The sequence below is a fragment of the Zea mays genome, chromosome 3 (assembly GCF_902167145.1).
Source record: "Zea mays cultivar B73 chromosome 3, Zm-B73-REFERENCE-NAM-5.0, whole genome shotgun sequence".
Taxonomy (NCBI): domain Eukaryota; kingdom Viridiplantae; phylum Streptophyta; class Magnoliopsida; order Poales; family Poaceae; genus Zea; species Zea mays.
This window is the reverse complement of record NC_050098.1, coordinates 236,257,335-236,274,733: the sequence shown is the minus strand read 5'-3', so window position 1 is coordinate 236,274,733 and position 17,399 is coordinate 236,257,335. Positions and strand designations below refer to the sequence as shown.

Genomic DNA, 17,399 nt, shown 5'->3' with positions numbered 1-17,399 from the left:
CCAACAAGTGATGCTACTGCCTACTGCTACTATTCTGACGACGACAGAGAGGTTTGTTGAGTAACACGCCGCTCGCTTGTGCTTATCACTGCTGTGGATTTTGTTCCTATTGGAGTTTTAGATTTTTCAGCTTAAAATCAGTTGTTCTAACTCGTGCAACTACAATTCAAAGATACAACTCGAGGCTCGCTCGATTCGTGACCAACTTGGTTCAAATCGGATCGACTTGTTTGATGTTTTTTCACTGGCTGAACTGACATCCTAGATTGATTCGTTAACGAGTTTACTCGGTTTACTAATTAATATATATATGATATATATAAATCAGTATACGCATGTATATATCCTATGGTATTTTTTATCTTATAGTATTGATGGATTGTTTTGTGTCTTTTTGAATTGTTTGGACCCTTTTACGTCGTAATTATGGCTCCACGCCTCCACCCCTGTTTGCGACTGTCAGTCAAGTCACTGCTCCGCTTAGTACGCCCCGTCGAGCACTGAAACTGAAACTGAAACTATGGTGTTGGTTGAGTGAGTGATTTGGCTTGGCAGCCATCCATGCCAGCAGCGACAGCGAGGAAACTATGCTGGCACGTAGCGGCCGTCACAGGCTGGTGCTGCTGCTTGCTTCCAGCCCCGGCCGGCAAGGCGACGAAGCCGCCTTGTCCGGCCACGCCCTCGGTCGGGGTCTCTCGCTCACGGCCAGTCGGCCATACGCACGCAGCACGTAGACGATGAAGCACAGCACAGTGACAGGGCGCTGAGCTCACGCGAAACGGCACTCGTGTGCGTCACCGCGCACAGCACAGCACAGCACAACCAGCCGTTCCGACGTGCGCGTCGCATCCATGCGTTGTTGTTTTTTTTTAGCTCCTGGAGCTGTTCCAAATAAAAACCATATAGATGGGTGTTTTTTTTTCTTGGCCTTTTCCATGGACTCCAACTTTAAATGAGCTGTCCGCAGCAACTCAGGTGGTGCCAATAATAAAAACAAAAGTAGCTCGCAGTTACAGTCACGATTAGCCGTGACCGTAAATATCGCTTGCATTTGCGATCCTCATCCCGAATTTGTGTCTATTTTGGTTCATTTTTGTAAGACAAAAAAAAGTTTTACGTTCGACATCTAGAGAAACCAATAGCAATTTTAGACTCATTAGTCGATGGCATGGTATCAAAATTACATATTTTCTTGAATATTTATCACTAGTTAGTTTATTTTTAACTAATCCGACATAAATAAAAAAGAACTTAAACGTCAACTGAGACATGGCGGGACCTCGGGTCAATACATTTGACGCAGGTTTCATGCACTGCTAGCCGTCGTCAGTTCATCACCCTCTCTTTCTTGTCTCTCTCCTCTCTCTATATATCTATCGTTTTCCCTCCTGCCACACCATGTCTGGCTCGTGCCATGCCACATTCAATACGACACATAACATTTTTTTAAATATATATATATATATATATAATTTGGCTCCTCAACATAGGATTATAAAATACATGCACGTAATTCAATACGACACGTCACAATTTACCTGGAGAGCTTAAAACTGATTAATTGTCCCAAGAGTCGGAGGTACAACCAAACAATCCTCGGTAGAATCCACAACTCGTCCAATAGCGCAAAAGACAAAGAGACTAGTGTGGAACCAAAAAGAAAAGAGACAGTCGCATGTTTCATGATGCCTCTCTCCTCCATGTTTCATAGTACTAGTAGCTTATAAGTGTTAAAGTTTGCTTTTTATTATTGGAGACGTGGTCCTCTAGGTAGTTTATGTGAGCACACATTTACCGTTGGAAACAGCGGCCAATCTAGAGCAAATTTAGGGATACATTTATATTGCAAGTGTATAAGAATGTACTCTATAGTTACATATATGGTGAAATCTTAAATATTTTTTTTGAAGGTGTATTTGCACTTGCACACCCTAGGGTTAACCTAGCTTCATTCGCCCGGCCCTGATGAGAAGCACTAAAGCAAAGCAGAGAGTGAGTTGTAAACTAGAAACGAACACATAATCTAGATTTTGGACAGTAAAAAGGGGGCTGTGATCCATGGACGCACTTATATTTAGATAATTACCAAACTAAGCTTGGCTTTTAAAAAGTTGGGATGGTTTAATAATCTTATTCATCATCGTAATCATCACTATATAATCCACCTGTTTATATTTTGCAAGATCCACCCTACTAAATCACATCTACCTCACTAAATTCACCAAACAAAATGCACTTAGATCCACACCTCTTACTCACTGAAAACATGGTTGGGCTGGGCATGCCAGTCCGCCTCGCATCACATGCATGGTGGCCCGGCCAGGCCCACGCCAGTACCGGTCCAATCTGACCCGACCCCCACTGCGGGCCCCGCGCACCGTGTAGGCCCAGCTGTATGTGCGGGTGGTGGGAAGAGGGACCCATCCGTCCGTGCGACCCCGGTCACATGGTGAAGGGCCCACTCGTCGCAGTCTGGGTCCCACGTGGCAGTGGGCGCTGGCAGGTGGCTGGGCTGGAACGGACAAGGACAGGAACTGTTGGTTCCTCCTGTTGGGGAGCAGTCGAGCATCCAGGTTCTTCTAATACTACGCGCATTATATCAGTTATATCAGGTAATGTCGATCATTGTTATTATACTTTATTTATCGGAACATTCTATTGTACAATATTTATTAGCATTAGACTGCTGTTACATCGATGTGACATCCATTTTTAATTTTATAGGCTTTTTAGTTGATATGAAACACATTACTTATTACAATATAACACATCCTATTACATAATTACGCAAATAAAATTTATGTAATCCATACAAATAATTAAAAACAATTTATGTCAATTTTAAGGCCAATCTATGGTTTTTTTTTTGTCTTCTTCTATGTTAGCGGGTAGAGAGATTCAATAATTTGTTTAATTTCTCAAACAATTTAGTTTAAGTAATCCTCTAGCTAGCCTTATGAACTTCTTTAACATATATATTTTTACGTAGATGTGGACTTGCTACTAGTTGTCGCTAGGCCTTCCCCTTCCATTGAGCTCTTGCCTCATTGTAGCTAATATGACATGATGCATCCACACTTTTCCATGACAGAGAGTTATAATCACCTTTCAAATTAGATGAGATCTTTTACTTCCATCACTCGAGTCAATGTGACCGTGCCTCACGCACCACTTATGTTGATGACAGAGAATGTGCCACATGTGCTCTAGCTTCATGTTGGTTTTTTGAGACTTGTTGTGGAAGTTCTCAACATAGCATCGTCTGCTCCACTTGAATAGAATATGTACAAACCGTTGTAGATACTCGTTTGAAGATGGTGATATTCCAATTGTTCGTCGCCCACCAATCCTTAGACCTACTAATGGCAAAAAATCCAACTCACTCCCACCCATATCTAAATATAATAACTTTGATATCCATCCCACACCCACCCCAAAATATAAGAAGAACATTAAACCCAACCCATCCAATAATATTATTGACCCCAAACCAACCCGTAATTGGGTGGAAACCCATGGAAACACCATGGGTTCAGCTTATTGTCTCACATCAAGCCAACTGCATACACATACACTGATACACAGTGACAATTTTATAGGTAGTTTCAACGGCGTACAAAAAACATAGTCCACGATATAAAAAACAGTGACAATAATATTATACACCGATACAAAAACAAGTTTGGTCGATGAACATTTAGGTCTCGAGAAAATAACAAAAAACATCTGTTAAAGATCCTTAATGAACAATTATCTTTTTGGCAAGAAATATAAACTAGCAGCAGCGAAAAGAGTCTCTGATCAAGCTCGAAGCTAGCAACAGTGGAAGGGCACGTCTAGGTAGCATCATAAGCCCACCGAACGACACATAAATCTCCCTGGAACTGAAAAGAAAAGAACTATGTGTGAACGGTCTCGGGGCGATAGTTTGTTCGCTTCTTACGGGCATGGCCCGTCGGCCTGCTAGCTGTGCCGGGCCAGCATGGTATCACACTGGCACATCTGAGTATATTGTACGGGCATGGCCCATCGGCCTGCTAGCCGTGCCAGGCCGGCATGGTAGCTATGGGGGCTTGAACACACACCCACGTATATGAGAGACTTAAACACACCAACCTAGCCAATGTGGTTGCAATTTTATTGTGCTATATGTTGAATTATTATACTTAATATATACAAACTATTATCTTTAAAATAAAAATGTAATTGTGCCGTGTCTGCGCCAGCACTATGGGTCAAGATGGCGGCCCAGGCACGACACTATACTAACCGGACCGGGTCGTGCTTTTTCGTGTCGTGCCTGGACTGGTCCATCGTGTTAGTGTCAATTGGCCATCTATAGCACCAGGGGACAGGGGGCGTCAGCGTCTAAGTGTGAAAGTGTCTAATTAGCGTCGGGCGTCAGCAGGAGCCAGGGGAGCTCCGTCCGCCGAGGCGTAGACATGGGAAGAGGGGAGACTCCGGTCGTCGGGGCAATTTCTTGTTCGAGCCTGGCCCGCAGCGGGCCTAAACGGGCCGGCCCGGCCCGTTTAGCACGAAAAAAGCGGGCTATGCGGGCCGGTAAGCACATTTTATTGTAAAAAACGGGCTTAACGGGCTTAGAGGTAAACGGGTCGTGCCGGGCTACCCACCGTGCCTAGTTTCTGGTCCGAGCCCGGACCGGGCCCGCATAGAACCGGGCCGTGCCGAGCTCGGACCGAGCCCAAACAGCGGGCTTCATGCCGGGCTCGCGGGCCTTGTGCTTATTGGCCATCTATACTTGGGACTAAGTTGAGAGTCGACTTGAATACAGTCCTACGGTCTGTGAAGACCCATGGAAGATCACGCCTATGTAAACCCATCTACACCCATGGGTATCAACCATTTTGACCCACAATACAAAATAAACCCACCCAACCCAACCCATTCACAATTAAAATCCATCACAACCCACCAAAATAAACCCATTTCTTAAACGCACCTAAAATACTCGTTTACATCCAACCCATTTGCAGGCCTACCAATCCTTCACTACCGGAATCGCGTTCTTTGCCGAGTGTCTAAGACACTCGGCAAAGGCTATTTTACACTCGGCAAAGGCTTTGCCGAGTGTAACACTCGGCAAAGAACACTCGGCAAAGATTTCATCGGCAAAGGGTTCTTTGCCGAGTGCTTTTTTCGGACACTCGGCAAAGACTTTGCCGAGTGTCAAAAAGCACTCGGCAAAGAAAAACACTCGGCAAATTAAGAATCGAAAAAATTTAAAAAAAAACAGCAAAACATTTTTTTAATTCTAGGAACAACTCTCCAACCATACCCTACTACCTTACCTGTTGCCCTATCATTTTTCACTATTATTTTGAATCAAACTTATATGTTTTGTAAATGGTGAGATTCGAACTCGCGACCTATCTCTCGCGCATACCCTCCTATACCACTACACTACTACACCAATTATGTTTATACTACGTTTTCATTCCTCATGTACTATAACAAATCGAGAGTAATTTGATTATTTAAGGCACTAAATGAGTTCATTTGAAAATGTGACCAACTATAAAGTTGCATAACTTTTTGAGATCTAAAAGTTTTATTTTAATAGTTTCTACATCCGAGACCATTTATAAAATTTGAAATTTAAATTTAAAAACTTCACACGAAATTTTCAATGATAAGATGATTTCAAATCAAAAAACTGTCAACTACAAAGTTTCATTACATTTCAAGACCTACAACTTTTATTTTGGTGGGTTTTCCATCCGAGACAGTTTGAAAAATTCAAATTTCAAAATTCAAACATAGTTTTGCATAACAAGATGATTTCAAACTAAAACATTGTCAACTACAAAGTTTCATAACTCTTCAATACCTACAACTTTCATGTTGGTGGTTTTTCCTTTCGAAGTCGTTTTCAAAATTCAAATTTTAAATTTTTAAAATTCAGACATAGTTTTCGTTGACAATATGACTTCAAATGAAAAAGTTGTCAACTATAAACTTCTATAACTTCTCAAGATCTACAAAGTTTATTTTGGTTGTTTGGTAATTTGTTTATCTCAGATGATGGTTCTAACAATATACACAAATTCTATACGTCTCTCTCGTAGTTTCATAAACTACGAGAGAGATATAGGTTTTGTGAACAAATTTATTTTTATTTTGTCATATGAAGAAATGTTCAATATATAAATTGTACATCATGATGAGTTATACAAATTTGTAGTTGAAAACTTTTTCATTTGAATTAATTTACTACTTTAAAATGTGATTTTTAAATTGTCTTTGCCTAGTGTTGGAGAAAAAACACTCGGCAAAGAGCTCTTTGCCGAGTGTTGTATTTGTGACACTCGGCAAAGAGCCCTTTGCCGAGTGTCAAAAAAAAGACACTCGGCAAAGAAACTCTTTGCCGAGTGTCAAAAATAAAACACTCGGTAAAGAGCTTCTTCGCCGAGTGTTTTCTTTTACCGAGGGTTTTTTGTGTGTCACTTGGCAAAGAGCTCTTTGCCGAGGCTCTTTGCCGAGTGCCCGAAATAAAACACTCGGCAAAGAATATGGCACTCGGCAAAGAGCCAAATTCCGGTAGTGCTTCAGCTGCTTGGAGGTACTGTGCGAGGGAGTCATGGGTTTATGGTTTAGTGATGATCCTCCTTGTCCTCTATACGGATATCCATACGAGTATGGAGGAGTGACGGTGGTGGTGGTGGTGGAGTGTCAGTGGTAGAAGGAGGAGCACTACATGCGGTAAGATCATCACAAGGAGGAGGATCATCTATGAAAGGTCTATATAGGAGAAGTATATGAGTATGGACATACATGTTATGCAATGAGAGAACAAGGACATGCAGAAACATCCCACCAACGATGATGTATGAGAGAAAGGTCCTACCTGCACCGACGAGGTAAATTTATGCTGATCTTGTTGCGCTTGTCCAGCTTCAAGCGCAAGCATATCTATATATGTGTGCTCTCTGCTACATCGTCCGTGCAACAATAGTTTAGCTGGAGCTGGCGAGATTAGTAAATGTCGTCCATTTCTGTTGGGGTGCACCAAACCGTTTCATTCGTGTTGCTACCGGCTACCCGCTAGCTAGCTCCTGCCCTAGGGCACATGCCAGTGGTTGAGTGACAAATCCATTCAAATTTGATGGGCCAAAGATCATCTGCAGCTTGCTCGTTTGGGGGGTGTAGCTAGCACGGCCGGCAGCGATGCTCAGTTGGAGAGGCTGTCACGTCGCGTTCACGATTATGATTAATTGCAAGAAACAAAGTACCGTATGGAACTGCTTCTCAGGGACAGGAACTGCCGTTCGTTTCGTTGATAAGTTTTTTTTTCCTCTCGAAATGCTGTTTTGACAGACCTCAAAAATGTACTCCTCGTGAAGTTGTACCCTCTAAGGAGCTTTAAGAATTTCATGAAACTGGCCGCTAGTTTTTTAAAGCTATAGCTCGTGGAGCTAGATCTGTTTAGATGGAAGAAGTTAAAATAAAATTGAAATTGTTGAAGTGAAGCTCTACCAAAGAGGGCCTTAGAATATATTCTAAGAAGTTAGAATAAAATTAAAATTGTTGAAGTGAAGCTATACCAAAGAGGGCTTTAGAATCTATTGGAAATGTTGTACGGTACCAAACGGGTCCAAGTTGCTCTCTGATTCGACATGATACCATGGTTTTGTGCACAAACAGCTCAGCTCGTATGACTGCTTGCTGTATATTATAGTAGTGGGTAGTACCCAAGATTAGATTATCTGGGCCCCAGGCACTTTATCTTATTCTTATGGACTGATAAACAATGTTGAGAAAATAATGTGTGTGAGACTGACTGCTCAACAGCCGTGGGCTAATTGGCAGTGGCTTTTGAGCCGCCAATGGCCATTTTAAATACAGTATACTGATCGAAGCGCGGGAGGCATATGCAAATCTTTGTCCAGATTAGACCGGGGCATCCGATCCTTATCCTAATCAGGATTTGTGAGCTGCAGGTTGTTTGTACTATCATGATCATGACTAGGTTTGATTAGGGCCTGCCTTCTTCACCTGGCTAATGATTGGTATTAGATGCCAGCCAGGGTACCTCTACGACCCGGGCCTATATATAGCTGTCGCCGTCATGTTTTGTTTGCTGGACGCCGGCGCTGCTCGCGCTACAGAGACACATCAAGACTTTCAGGATTGATTTGGTGACAAGTTGATCACAGAGAGATTGTAGAGGATTGAGTGGAAAATAAACTAATTTTACCCTCAATTCCCTCTCATCCTCTCGTAAATCGTAATACCTGATCACCAAATCAGCCCTCATGTCTGCTCCTCTCTCCTTCTGTACCTCATATAGCGTGAGTTGTGGGGTTGAAAATCGGCTCCAACAGCAAATTCTGAACTTGATGTCGCCACCTCAACTTCTCATGCATGAGTTGCATAGAGAATTATGCAACTACTGCCTCGCCAATGCATGAGTTACAAGAAAAACCGTCTCGCCATCTCGTCCAGCACGTCGAATCTGTTGTCGTGATGATTGCATTGCATGGAAGCAGACAGGGAAGATCACGGCGGGTGCAATCAAAAAAGAAAGGCTGCACGCATTATCAGGTTAACATCTACTGAGTAAAGAGAGGAATAATGCAGATAAATCAACCGCTCGCTTTTCCTTTTTTTTTCTTCTGAAAAAAGGTGCAGTTCGATCATGAGCAGAGCGGCTGCATATGAACTGCCACTTTAGGCTTACTTTCAAGCGCTGCCAAGGGAATGTTGGCGAGGAGTTGAGTAATTGGATTGTTGTTTGTCGTTCAGGTTCTGGTGTCCGTGTCTAGTTCTGAACTTACGGCACGGCGGCCGGAACTCTGAAGGAGCGGCGGCAGTTGATGCTGAGGAGGAAACTAAACATGTCTCTAATAGATAGGGATGACATTGTTTAACACTGTTTGTAGAGTGGAGTTTGAAATAGTGGATGAGATAAAGATCTACTGTAGATAGCGGAGAGGCTCTCCACACCCTTTTTCTAATTGCTTGCTTGGAACGATTTCTAAATATAGACATCTTTTATTTGAATTTCTCCCTAGCTAACGATAGGAGACGAAGAATGTCTCTTTATAGTGCAAACAAGATAAATAAAATCTGTTGGAGAGTGAAAAATGCACAACAAAACAATTTTTATGCAAATGACGCTTCAAATGGTAATGAAGAGCATATTTAAGAGTCTTTCTAAATTTCACTATCTAAATTATCATTTAGACAGTCATTTGTATATACAAAAAACCACTTTCTATACATTTTTCAGTTTCCAACTGTCTTTCTATATATTGTTTGCGCTTTAGAGAGTCTATTCACGTTTGTTGTATATTTGGCTACCCAGAAACTCGGAATATAAGATGAATATATTTGGATAGCCATTTAGATATGTTGTTGGAGGGTATTTTTTTTTAAAAAAAACTCTATTTATATAGATTAGGAATAATATAAAGAGTCTTGGAGTTGCTTAGAAGAGGGAAACGATGGTGTTGAGTTAGAGTGGGAGTGAAACTGTGACGGGGAATTATGTCGATGGACGGACGGGAACTTGGGCGCTCCCGGCCCACCAGGCTGATTGCAGCCCGGGCCCGCCGTGGTGGGATATGCAAGCATAGGCCATGGGGCCATGTTTATATAATATATAATAACGAAAGGGCCCAGGCCGCCTAACGAGGGGCAGGCGTTTTTCGCCTAAAGGCGGAGGACGGTCAGGTGGGCGTGGGCCAGCAAAGGAAAAGAGAGAGAGAGAGAAAAAAAAAGACGTTCCGCTGTTTTTTTTTTCATCCCGACTCGGATGATCCAACGGTCTGGATAACGACCAGGTGGTCATAGCTGATGCTGACGTCGCCCCGCCCCGGAGCGGAGCAGATGACAGAGCGCAACGAAACGACTGGCTGTGAGGTGTGAGCCTCAGCACGACGGGATTGCGCCCACAAGCGACGCCCCCATTCTTCTCCGGCTCCGGTGCATTCCGTGTCCTGTCTTGATGGAAGCAGCGATGGCTGCCACGTCCTCCCTACTCCTTGCCTCCGGCTCCAGGAGGTGGCCAGCAACCTTGCCTCCTTCCCCCTCGCCCCAGCAGCAGCGTCTGGTTATTTTCTGCCTCGCTGCAAGAACGAGGCCGCTGGACAGCAAGAGGGGTAGCTGGAGGCGCTCTTCCAGTGCCACTGGCGGCCGGTCGACCGCCGTCTCGTCGTCGTCGGAAAGATGGGTTCTCGACCCTGCAGGTCAGGTTCTCCTCCTCGCTCCATCTGCTGCATGAACAACGTCTGGATACCATTTTTGTTGTTGTTGTTGCAGGAGACGGTGACTGGCGCCACATCGGCTACAAAGTCGCGCGCCCTGGGGCGATCGAGATAGTCTCGGTAAGTGCAGTATCCATCCATTCTCTCCACACATGACACCCCCCCTGTCTGGCTCTGGCACTGGCACTCACGTACGACTCTCCCACAGGAGGACACGGCGGTGACCGTGGGCCGGGTCGCCGACAAGGCGGACATCGTGCTCCCCGTCGCCACAGGTCAGCTAGCTGCTGTTGCTATTATGCTATCCTCCACGCACGGTCGCCGACAAGGTGGTCATGCAGTTTCAGGCGCTCACGCCCGGCTGGAGAAGAAGGGCGGCAGCCTGCTGGTGACGGACCTGGACAGCACCAACGGCACCTACATCAACGAGCGCCGGCTCAACCCGGGCTTCCCCGCGTCCGTCGACCCCGGCAGCCTACTCATCTTCGGTCTGCTGCATGCATGCATCTCGAACCGTCGTCCATCACTAGCTGTTAGCTCTTGCATCGATCGATCTGTCTCTGTGTCTACTGCAGGTGACATCCACTTGGCCATGTTCCGTGTAAGGAAGACGGTGGTGGTTGAGGCGCCCAGTACTAGTACCGAGGAGGCCGAGGGAGCTCAGCAAGAGGCCACCGCAGCTGAAGATATTTGACATGTGCCTTTATTACAGTAACAGTAGCCCCATTTTACAAATTACATGGTGATCGTGATCCATCTACTTCCAGTCTCCTCAAAAGCTACATTATTGATCGGCTTATATATCCAATATATAAATTACATGATCAGATAAAAGCTGACAGATCAACAAAGAATTGCCGTAACACTAGCAATGTACAGAACCATTCCATCGTTTCGATTTACTTGACGGCGTAACACCAGTAATGCTCAAACAAAGTTTATGGTGAATGAGACGTAAGGATGGACCTCTGATTCACCTCCCAGACCAGCAACTGCCACGTCATCTTCGCCTTTCCAATAAATACTGTAATCCAAATGTTGCGTTTCAGTGGGAAAAAAAAAGATACTATATGACTTAACAAAGTAGTTACTGCAGCAGTCCAAGCACTGAAGAATCACCTATGGACATTGCCGCAAAGGTCCTCTAAGATGCTCCTCACTTTCTTCTCGCCCTTTGTAGACGGAGCAAGAACGGCAGACTGATGCAATAGAGAGATCAGACAACAAGACACACAAGATAGAGTTAAGTATCACAACAAAGAGTCAGAGACTAGCAGAGCGGATTACCAGGAACGATGGTGGCAGACCGTATCTAAGAATGCTCTCTACAAATATGCGCACGGCGCAGAAGTGCATCCAGGAACTGAAAACCTGCACAGAAATAATTACAGCCGTTCAAGGAACAGGCCCTTGTGAAGGAACTTTTACGCAAAAGAGACTTGACCCAGCCAACCACACAAGGTGGAGTCGTTGTTGCGCAAGCAAGATAAGCATGGGAAAGAAACCAAATCAAACATTAGCAAACTGCATAACCACAACAATGAAGCATCTGATCATTGCAGAAATGCTTTTGCGGGTAGGGATCATAGGACTACTGGAATATGTTGGAAAAGACTAAGTACCTCACTGTAGCTGGCATAGCACCATTGCAGAAGCGAGGTCCTCATAACTTCCTGCTCTAGCAGTAACTTCTCCATCTCCTGCTTTCTACTTTCTTGTGCTTCAGGACTATACTCAAAATCACGAACCTGGAACAAAGCGAATGAAACTTAGTGAATGGCAAAAGACTAAAGATGGGTTGCCAGATCAATGTAAAAAAAAAAGCATAATGTGTCCAAGGAAACCTTACCTGGAAACCCTTCTCGCGAGCACGGACCTTAAAGTTGTCAACAACCTTAGCAAAAAGTGTTATGGTGTAGAGTGCGTACTCATTGTCTTCATAGAGCTGTTTAGATGACCTGGGTACCTATAAAATCATGTTTAGCTCAAGATGAAAGGGCTGCTTGATACTAAATACTCCCTCCGTCCCAAATTAAAATTTGTTTTACCTTTTTACTGGATTCATACAATAATTAATGTATGTGTTCTATATATATATATATATATATATGTCTAGGTTCATAATCATCCATATGAATATGGACATAAAAATCTAGAGCTAAAACGACTACTATTTTGGGACAGAGAGAGTATGAATATAAACAATGAAATAAGGGATACAGTTTAGAGCAACTTGGCAGCCTTTTTTTTACAAAAGTAAGATCCTCCTGAGGGCAGATTAAAACAGCATTCAATTTCTCTTTTAAATGGAAGTGTTTGCCGATTTAGGAGGTTCTAAAACAGGCTGAAAAGCACCATAAATGAAGCACAGCAGAAAAGTAACATTACCACAAATGTGTCGAGTGATTCATAGCTTGACAACCAGTCTTTTTGGGAGTACTTTGGAACAATAGCAAGAAGTGTTACTAGATGCTCTGAGCAGACCATATCCTCTGGTTTTACCAGATTGGAAAGATCACGAACTGCTAAGCTGTCACAGAAGAAAACACAAACTAATCAGTGCATAACAAGAAGCAGTTGACCTAACTCTGCCTTCCTACTTGCTTTGCATAAAACAACAAAGGAATTGAACAATGGTTGGGATCACAGCTAACATAAGCATGCAAAAAAATCCTCAAAAAACTAGTGATAAAAAACTCGGCTGGCACAACCAGGGGAACCAACAAGTGACCTTTTTTAACCTCAGCCTGAAATTCGCTCTCACTGGGATTCGAACTCAGGACCTAAGGAGTGCTACTCAGACCACGTAACCAACTCAGCTAAAGGCCCTTTCGCTAAAAAAACTAGTGATAAAAGTATGGCAATACCTCCCACTTTGCTTTCTGTTGATTGCAGTAAGCTGGCTCCTTACATTGTTATATTCCGCTGCTCGGACCTAGAAAATAGAATATTTTTTAGTCATTGTAAACTCAGTTTCCAGCCAACAATATTACATAAATCATCATGTTGTAATACCACGACGAAACTAAGGCCATAAACTTGAGAGTTGAGACCAAACACCACATGGGAATACAGCTTTTTATGTGAAATAATCACAGGCAGATAGATAATTAAGGGATATGTTATATGTGAAATACATGGGTTTGCTTTATCCTGAGAACAACTGGCATCAATCTCTCATTACTTTGGAACCTAGTTGCGATTTGTACATTTGAATACAAGGAATGTGACAATTGAATGATACTAGTACAAGGAAGGTCATAAAAAGCTGATAAGGAGCAGACAATAAACAAGTGTAGATTAGGTTGGGCAGGAATAATCAATAACAGGCAGATAGATGTCTAGGGGTATGTTATATGTGAAATACATGTGTTTGCTCTATCCTGAGAATAACTGGGATCAATCTCTCATTACTTTGTACCCTAGTGATATGTAAATTTGAATAAAAGAAATGTGACGACTGAATGATGCTAGTACAAGGAGAGGTAGCACTACTAATGGTCAAGTAACAAGTCATGCATCATTTAGGCACCTATTATGGGAAACAAAAACACATGAAACCCCCAGAATGCTACAGTAACAGCACAGAGCTCCTTTTAACTCTACATGCAAAAAAAAACTACTGCAGTCTGCAGCGAATCATAAAAGGCAACCTTAGTCCATATCCAAGGTGGGAGTTTCAACCACAACCACAAGCGAGGGGTACGGCAAGATGACCCACTATCCCCCATGCTCTTCAACTTAGCCATCGACCATCTACAGTGAATCCTTGACTTGGCGTCTGATAGTGGTATATTCACACCTCTGCCGCTTGCATCAATGAAACTAAGAACCTCTCTTTACACCGATGACGCAGCAATCTTCATCATCCTGAATCAGGATGATTTACTAGCAGTCAAGGACATCTTACAAACCTTTGGGCAGGCGACAGGTCTAGTCACCAACTTTGGTAAAAGCTCAACCCACCCACTCAGATGCGAAGAACTAGACCTCCAAAATGTTCTGGAACCCTTCCCAGGCACCAGCAAAGGCTTCCCCTGTCGCTACCTTGGACTGCAGCTCCACACATGAGCGCTACAAAAGATCCATGTGCATCCGCTGATTGAGAAAGTTGGACAGCACCTACCCGGCTGGAAAGGACACCTGCTAAACCATGCGGGACACCTCACCTTAGTCTCATCAGTGCTATATTCCATCCCAACCTACCATTTGACCATCATCCCCATCGCAGTCTGGGCAAGAAAGCAAATTGATCAAAACCAGCATTCCTTTCTCTGGAAAGGAGACGACAAGGCGAATGGCAGTCACTGCTTGGTCAACTGACCGACAGTCTGCCAGCCAAAAGACCTAGAAGGCCTCAGGGATAATTGATCTCACTTAATTCAGCTGGGCGCTACAACTGTGTTGGCTTTGGCACTTGGCAGGATGGACAGCAATCGACAAACCTTGGGTGGACACAACAGTACCATGCAACCAAAAGGACTGCTTGCTGTTCAATGCTTCCACCATCATTCACATTGGAAACAGCAAAAAATCCATGTTCTGGCACCATAGCTAGGGATGGTGAGGCACCTAAAAAAATCTAGTGCTACACCAATTCGAGTTGGTAAAAAGGAAAACAAAACAGTGCAATAGGAGCTAAGCCAGGAGCCCAGGATGCATGGATCGAAACATTGGGGAGGAAAATCAACACAGCCACCCAATTGCAAGAGTTTATCTCCCTCTGCGTACGCATCCAGGATGTACAACTAGAGCTGAATTCAGATGATCAAATCATACGGAAAGGGACCAACGATGGAAAATATAGTGCCAAATCGACCTACCGTGCACAATTCTACAGCAATTCCCGAATGTATAAAACTGGCATCATTTGACGTGCACAGGCGGAGAACAAGTGTGAACTATCCTCATTGAAAATAAAATTCTCACAGCAAATAATGTTGCCATTAGGGGGTGTCCTCACCAGGACATGTGTATACTTTGCAATTGACAGCTAGAAACAGGGCATCACCTTTCCCCCGGCTGCCCCTTCGCACATGTAACATGGAGCAAAGTGTCATCTTAGGAGAATTTCAGCAACACCCAGCAAGCCCACCAAACGCATTCAGACACCTTAGTTGACTGGTGGAACTCGACCTTGCTATCGATCCCATAAGAGAGGCACGAATGCAACGGAGTGGCAATTTATACCATATGGAATTTGTGGAAGGAACGCAACCGCAAAATCTTCGACAACAAGTTCTCCACAGCCATCCAAATGGTGAGTGCACCAAGGAAGACCTAGAGCAATATAGAAGGGCCTTTGCAACTGTGCTTTAGTTAGCTCCAGACTCCAGTATGGCATACGGTTTTTGACTAACTCTATGGCTGGTATCACTTTGGCCTTTTAGGCGTGTTGTTTGGCCAAGAGCCACTCTGTACATAAAGTTTCTTTCTTCATAATGGAAAGCCAGAGCTCCTGCCAGTTCTTTATAACAGAAAGTCTGTATCCAATAGCATGCTTAAAAAAATGCAGCACAGTAGTACGCACAAGCCTGATTATCTGTGATGTGGATGTTGGTGAATCTTTATAGAACATTCTGACCCGGCATCAGAGTTGTGTTACGAGAAAGAAACGAACCTTCATGTCATCCTCGATCTTGGCGACCTGCGACTGGATGCTGCCGACGATCTCCTTGAGCGACGACATTGTGGGGTACTTGCCCTCATCCCACACGAACCTGCATGCAGGTAGGCACGCGCGACCCAAACAAACAAGCTAGCCTTTGAGCTACACACATGTTGCGGGTAACAAACCACCAGACAGGTAGCGGCAGACCTGACCTGGTGAGGTAGGTGTCGACGGGAACGCCATCGACGGTGAGGGCCCCGCTGTCGACGCCTCCGGCGCGCTCGAGGTCTTCGATCTGCCTCCGGATCTTGTGCGAAACGCCCTCGACGAACACGTTTGACTGGCGGAGGAGAGGGAGGACGAAGTGAGGCAGAGTGGCCCGGAATCGAACCCAAGATTAGACTAATGCTCGGGGGCGGCAGCGAACTCCGGAAGAGACTGGAGAACCGAAGGGGCCGGGCAGCCCACACATACCTTGACGAGGTCATCGCTGAGCGCGAGGAGGGAGTCGAGGGTGCCGACGCGGAGGTCCGGGACGTTGAACTGCGCGGCAGGAGCGGAAGGAGGTCAGGTCAGGCGAGGCGAGGCCAGCCTTGTGTTCTAGATGATTCGTTTCCGGCGATTGGAGGGAAGGAGGGAGGAGGAGAAGCGACAGGATTACCCGGTACAGCGGGGTGTCGAAGGAGTGGCGGGAGATGCCATCCTGCAGGCGCGACCAAAGCGAGGTCGCGGTGGCGCCGGGAGACTGCACGGGGAGAGAGACGATCCAGTAGCGGGTTGCCATCGCCGGCACCGCCGTGGGGCACCTGGTCTGGGTGGGCTAGGATTCTCTGATGGCGATGGATCTCGTCGTCTCGGCGAGGAGGGAGAGAGGATCAGTGAGGTTGGTCTGGGCCTTGTTGGAGTGAACGACGCCGGGCCGGATCAGGCCGGGCTGTGCCCTGAGTTTAGCAACGTGTCCGCTTCATGGCCGTGCCCAACCGAGGCCGTTGTCGGCGGGAGTCCGAGTCCGGGCGCTCCAAGCCTGCATCGTGTATTCGTGTGCAGTGCGCAAGCGGATGAACGTGGATATTTAAATTATTCAAACAAATTTAATATTTTAAAATAATATTTTCTCAGTCCTAAAATAGAATTCGTTTTAGACTAACATACAATCATTCAATAACTTATTAATTGAGTTTGTACCTATCTATATTCATCGTCATTCATTTAAAGGTGGACAAAAAAGTCTAAAAATAACTATATTTTAGGACGTAGGAGTATCTACGAAATTTAATCTTTTATTTGTTATCGATCATATTATTAAATAAATAAAATTTTGAATGAATTGTTTTATCTATTAATAGTCGGTTGCCCGTACGTTGCGACGACTCACAACAATATTCACGTAAACTATCCACTAAAAATATCTCAAATTTTTTTATTGATTGTATCCGCTCTCCGCATAATATTTTTTGATTTGACTAACTGATGTTGGTTTTACTGCATCAAATATGTCTTGGTACAACACGGCTAATGAAGGGAGCGGTTAGAAGAGAGTTCACAATGATTGACTAAACGGA

At 44.4% G+C, this 17,399-nt stretch overlaps 2 protein-coding genes across 2 annotated transcripts; one reads left to right on the top strand and one right to left on the bottom strand.

Moving 5' to 3' along the window:
- The first annotated feature begins 9,845 nt into the window (after window positions 1-9,845).
- On the top strand, window positions 9,846-11,048 carry LOC100284014 (uncharacterized). The gene is made up of 5 exons (NM_001371974.1): window positions 9,846-10,208; window positions 10,282-10,346; window positions 10,435-10,501; window positions 10,568-10,714; window positions 10,802-11,048. Exons 1-5 carry the CDS (start codon window positions 9,968-9,970, stop codon window positions 10,918-10,920), a joined length of 639 nt encoding a protein of 212 aa, NP_001358903.1. The 5' UTR covers window positions 9,846-9,967; the 3' UTR covers window positions 10,921-11,048.
- LOC100274416 (uncharacterized) lies at window positions 10,909-16,669 on the bottom strand. Its single transcript, NM_001148775.1, has 11 exons — window positions 16,499-16,669; window positions 16,312-16,380; window positions 16,050-16,177; window positions 15,847-15,946; window positions 13,094-13,161; window positions 12,615-12,756; window positions 12,076-12,192; window positions 11,849-11,974; window positions 11,514-11,597; window positions 11,346-11,425; window positions 10,909-11,250 (listed from the first exon to the last, which is right to left on the bottom strand). The coding sequence occupies exons 1-11, from the start codon at window positions 16,619-16,621 to the stop codon at window positions 11,154-11,156; spliced, it is 1,134 nt and encodes a 377-aa protein (NP_001142247.1). The 5' UTR covers window positions 16,622-16,669; the 3' UTR covers window positions 10,909-11,153.
- Window positions 16,670-17,399: the final 730 nt, after the last annotated feature.